A 5,884-nucleotide genomic window follows, 5' to 3' on the forward strand; every position below is an offset into this window, starting at 1 on the left:
TCATAATAAAAAGCCACATGAGTGATGATATCAATTGAAAATGCTGCTACTAAAGAATTGCAATTTCAACTGATACTAAGTAACGTGGATGTATGAATCTTACTCTATTATTGTCTTATTGAATTGTGTTGCAGAGTACCGAAACTAAAGAACATAGCGACACTGCACACGAGTACAATTCACAAGATGCAGCAGAAAATATGTTGAACAGTGAATCATCGGATATCGATGTACGTAAACTTATAACGATTTTGTGATTGCAATACAGTACACACATTTAAACATTTTATCTAAGATTATATAAAGTTCCGAATTTTTTCAAGCTCTAGTATCGAACTGTAATTAAGACATGCATTCTGGTAAGTGTTATGTTACACTTACACATTTTTATGGATGTAGTTCACCAACAACAAATTATGATGTTGTGATATTTTCATATTTTTATATGATCTCACACACAGGAAAACAACTTTATTTTACAGGATAGTGACAATGACAAAGACTATATTCCGGAAGAAGGCGATGCATCGTCAGATGAGTCGATAGTTGTCGAACTCATACCAAACATTCAAAGATTTCAAAAGAAGACAGCGTCAACACTACCTCCTGTTGAATCCTTGCAATCTCGTGAACGTGACGAATCATCCGCAGAGGCACACAAAACCAACATCACCATCGCTTAAACAAATAACAGTGAATACAGACATTACGATAAGAGATTTTATTGCATGTTTTGCGAAAAGGCTCAAACAAAACTAAAAAAAACATTTGCTTTCGCAGCATAAAGATGGGCAAGATGTGAAAGATCTATTAAATACGGAAAATTCAGCAGAAAATAAAAAAATGTATGATAAAATAAGGAACGTTGGGAACCATCTCCATAATGTTTAAGTATTGTGAGATGGCCAAGGACAGCTGTTTGTGTCATACAGACAACGTCACAATCAACGCGTAGCTGCAGACGAGTATGGACCTTGTCCTTACTGTTACGGGTATTACCCGAAGAAAATCCTGTGGAGGCACACTCAAAAATTTAAGTTTACAAATGCGGCGGGATCAAGAAAACGACTCGCTTTAGAGAGCAGCCTGCTATTACCAAAATCAAAAGAAGGAAGCACTATTTTAAGACGAGAAATCGAGTCCATGAGAAACGACGAAATAAGTCGCAAAGTCAAAAGTGATAATACAATCCTTGCATTCGGTGAAAAACTCTGTACAAAAAGGGGCCATGATGAAGAGCAACACAATTATATTAGACAGAAGTTAAGAGAAGTTAGATTGCTGAAAGACATGCGATCTTGTTCAGGCAATGTTGAAAAGTCTTTGGAGAATTTCATGTATCCCGATGCTTTCAAATTTATTACACAATCTTGCAAAAACGTTGCAGGCTTCGACGGAAACACCAATACTTATGCTACACCATCATTAGCCTTACAGATTGGCACGCTTCAGAAATGTCTAAAATTCTAATTTCGAAAGGAATCGAAACAAACAACCAGGATCTGCAAACAAGGGCTGAGGAGCTTTCCAAACTATTTCAAATTAATTGGACGGATGACGTGTCTTCCAATGCCTTAAGAACACTTCATGAGGCTAAGCAGAACAGTCAGAAAGAACTGTTGCCATTGGCAAATGATGTCAAAGTAATGTCTGAATACTTACGACATAAAGCAGAAACACATGCAAATACCTTACAAGAATCAGCAAGTAATTGCGAGAAAAGGCAAGCATGGCATAAGTTGTCTGAAAGCTGCTTGTGTTTAATCGAAACGATCAGGCGATGTGTCAAAAATGACAGTCGAAGAATATTAAAAAAACAAATCGACAAATGACGATGGAGAATTAGATGGATGTTTAACAAAACTGGAAAAAAACCTGTGCCGTTATTTTTACCGTACAGAGATTATTGCAAAACGAGGTCGAAATAGCTGCAGTACTGTTTCCAAGACAGGTGAAAGAAAATATCGACCTGCTCATACGCAGCAGAAATTCTCTAACAAACTGTTTAAATAGTAAATATCTTTTCCCAACAAAATCTGCATCATCGCCTATTCGTGGGACAGATGTATTACGTTCAATTGCAATTGACTGTGGAGCTGAACATCCGAAAAGGCTTCGTTCTACAAAGTTAAGGAAACATATTGCCACAATGACTCAGCTTTTTAACTTGTCTGAAAATGAAATAGACATTCTAGCTAAATTTCTTGGTCACGACATTCGGGTACATAGAGAATTCTACAGATTACCAGATGGAACCATGCAGGTTGCCAAAGTCAGCAAGCTGCTTATGATGATGGAAAGTGGACAAATTACCAGAAATTCTGTCAATTTGCTAGACGATATTGATGTGGACGACGAATGTATTGTAGGTATGTCGCATTTTTAGTGTTAAATTCATACAGTAAACATAATGTTAATAATGGGCTCATTACCGAACTTGATTATCTGAAGTGATAAAAAGAATTACAAACATTTTCTGAAATATACTTGTCTTATGCAAGGTAATTCTTTTTTATCGGAGACGACCAGGTAAGGCGGAATTTAAAGTCTACACTCATTTTGTGCTCAGTAAGGTTTACATTGGCTACCTCTAATTTTTCAATTTCAATGCACTAACTGCATATTTATTTGGTGTGCTTCGGTTGTTTCCATCATTGTTATATTATAAACTATATATAATGTTTGATCTTGTGATTTACACGAAAGATGAACAATATTCTTCTGAATTATCAGAAAATGAAAATACTGAAGACCTTGAAACTCTGCTTCCCAGCACCAGTCAACCAAAAATAACAGACAAAGGTATGCATACACATGTGAATGCATTTAAGTTATGTATCTCCAAGTTTCTTATGTTTCTTAGAACATGATTGGCTTACATGTAATTGTTTGATTCATTAGGCAAAATAATGTTTCCAAATTTGTCGTGTGACATCGATTTCATTATCAGGTGCCGTAAGTACCTGGACGCTTTTGTCGTAATTTTGCTATGAAAAATTGTACTGAAGTATATATATTTAATATGGATATCTTACACATGGCAGTTAGCGACGTCATATGGTGTTTTATTATCCATGTACAGAAAAGGGTACTTCAAATACCAGAAGAACAAAACAAGCAGCCAAAAAGCAACGGAGTGAAGACGAAAACAGGAGCTGTTCACAGACACTTAGATCGTTTTTTGATAATTGGTAAATTACCAGGGAAAAAATCATTACTTGCATGTATTGAAAGTGAGAATGACCTTCACAACAGAAGTTGGAAAAATGTCAAAGACTTTTGCATAAATTTAATTGAAACAAAAAAGCGACGGGGACTTTTAACTTAAAAAAATATAACTCATATAATGCACATTTAGGAGAATACGTTAAAGGATGAAGTTGCCACATGTGTTTTGTGTGTTTTCTTGTTCTATATACTCTTTTCGAAAACGATATATGTGTGCTTATTGTATTTGAATGTTTTATTAATACGGTTCAGTCAAACACGATATTTGTTCATAATCATATCGCCGAACCAATTAGGATTGGTATATAGTTCGGCCAAAGAGTGTTTCTTTGTACTTTCAATTACGAGTTTCTACGAGTTACTCACTATACAAGTTATTTTTTACCCCAAACTTGGTGAATATGAATGAATATAGCAAACATGATAGCAAATCAATCTAGAAGGCTAAACGTTCAGAGAAGGCACAAAAAAATTCAGTCGGATAAATGGAAACAAACATTTTGTTCAAGCATAACAAACAAACACTTTTAGATATAATAAGATAAATGTAAATAACATAAAAAAACTACTGCTAAACTACTACTACAATGTGAAGAATACAAATGAATATTTTGTCAATTTTACAAAATTTGTTTTGAATGACAGGTGTCTGACTTGCAGTTGAGTACTTAATAGTTATTTTAAAGTAAAATTTTACCAATATGTAAATTATTGCGTAAATATCGCACTAGAATTGATTAAATAGTTGTTAAATATTACAATAATTTCCTACACAGACTTTTGTGCATTTGTTTTGCGTGTAGATATTCACATTAACTATCAATTCACATATTTGCTTTGTGTATATAATTGGTATGTTCAGTATTGAGTCACACTGTTATAATTTCCCTGTTGGTACATATTATTTTTAAGTTGGCACCAACAAGGGTCTAACAATTGATTCAAATGTGCACTCCCCAGTAAGTATATAAACTATAATGTAAATGATGCAAAATAATATTAAACTACGTGTTTGATAAGTGTTTGCTTTGGTACATATTTAATTATTAGTGTTTTTATAAAATGATAATGCTGTCAAAGTCAGCGGTGATTATACGTGTATAACAACATTAATTATAACTTTTATATTGTTTTCAACAAATAATATATGGTTGACACATCGGCATAAATTTTCAGTGCTTAAAATACACTCTTTCTATCATATTTTATGCAAAAATTAGGTACACAAGTTGGTTTACATAAAGGTAGTTTGAACAAAATACGTGAATTCAAATCTTAAAAAAGGTGTTTGGTTTGCAATGGAAAACTAAGCGATTCCAGTGACTATTTTCCTTAAAATATAATCTGTTATTTCGACAGGTAGAATTTAATGTAAGTTCATTATTAACGTTAACCCGTTTTTGGCATTCTCTACTCAAACAAGTACATACATACTGTATATTTTTAATACAGCACATGCGTAATGGTATCACAGTTGTAGAATTGGAATTCATATATTATAACAATAAATACTGATCATTATTCAGATTGACCTACCGCCGTAGACTAAGTCACTGGCGCATCAAAATGCATTGTTAGCAAGTCGCTTTGCTAGTTTACTAAACTATTTTGTTTCTCAGGCCTCGCCACATTCGTTGTGAAACGTTCATGATTGTTTAAAGCTACAGATTTTATTATTTTTGAAAATGCAATAAATGTATTTAAGACAATTTAAGTGAAGTGGAAGTTGCCATGCGTGTGAATGAATTTTCTGATGTTTACCTGTTTCAGGGGATTAAATGCATGAGTTATTTTATAATGTCAGAGTAAGGACAAAGTAAATTTACACTTCTCAATCTACATGCTTATGGGCAGTTCTACTTTTAGGATAAAAAACTTCATAGTACGTGAACATCGTGAATATTTTTTTCTGATGGAAAAAAGGAATTAAACAAATAAGCCGCCTCCCCCTCTCCTTCATTCGGTTTGACAAATAGCGTGGCCTAAAACAAAAAACATTATTTTTTAGTTTTAAGAACGAATTGTATTCATTTGTTGATTAATTCACCATGATTGTTATGGTATAATGCAGCACTTGCATGTTTGTAGTCGGCTTATAGCTAATAAAGTCATAAATGTATTGTTTGATTTGCGTTATGTCTCGTATGCTTATTTTGATGTGAATAATATTTGAGTCAATCAAATGAGGCATTTTTGCAGAACTTATATAAGGTCATATAATAAACATATTTAATTTAAATATTGTTTCATACATATTCTTTTCAATTTTTGTACTAACTTAAATATTATCCATGAACGTGCACGCCATTGTCCTATCAACAACGGTACCATGATTACACACAATTACCCCTGTTGGTAAACGCAAGTTCCCCGTTGGACATTATTGAAGTTCCACAGGGATAGCGCGCTTAAGTTCCTCTCTTGGTTAACACAATTCCCCTGTTGGCACACATTAAAGTTCCACGGTTGGTACGCACATAGTACCCCTGTTGGTATACACCGTTCCCCAGTTGGAACACATTGAAGTGCCACAGTTGGAACGCACTAAGTTCCCCTGTTGGTATACACCATTCCCCTGTTGGTACACATTGATGTTCCACAGTTGGTACGCACTTAGTACCCCTGTTGGTATACACCGTTCCCCAGTTGGTACACA

At 34.2% G+C, this 5,884-nt stretch overlaps 1 protein-coding gene and 1 long non-coding RNA gene across 2 annotated transcripts in view; both read left to right on the forward strand.

Moving 5' to 3' along the window:
- Positions 1–1,408, forward strand: part of LOC127863858 (uncharacterized) — a 3,928-nt gene extending 2,520 nt beyond the window's left edge. The window contains exons 3-4 of the mRNA XM_052403527.1: positions 135–230; positions 483–1,408. Coding sequence (XP_052259487.1) covers positions 135–230; positions 483–683 — 297 coding nt within the window. The 3' untranslated portion in view covers positions 684–1,408. The remainder of the gene's footprint in view (positions 1–134; positions 231–482) is intronic.
- Positions 1,409–1,482: 74 nt separating this feature from the next.
- LOC127863854 (uncharacterized) lies at positions 1,483–5,644 on the forward strand. Its single transcript, XR_008041209.1, has 3 exons — positions 1,483–2,369; positions 2,734–2,802; positions 3,083–5,644. It is a non-coding gene; the product is annotated as an uncharacterized LOC127863854 (long non-coding RNA).
- Positions 5,645–5,884: the final 240 nt, after the last annotated feature.

Source organism: Dreissena polymorpha, unplaced genomic scaffold (assembly GCF_020536995.1).
Source record: "Dreissena polymorpha isolate Duluth1 unplaced genomic scaffold, UMN_Dpol_1.0 chrUn049, whole genome shotgun sequence".
In the NCBI taxonomy this organism is placed as follows: domain Eukaryota; kingdom Metazoa; phylum Mollusca; class Bivalvia; order Myida; family Dreissenidae; genus Dreissena; species Dreissena polymorpha.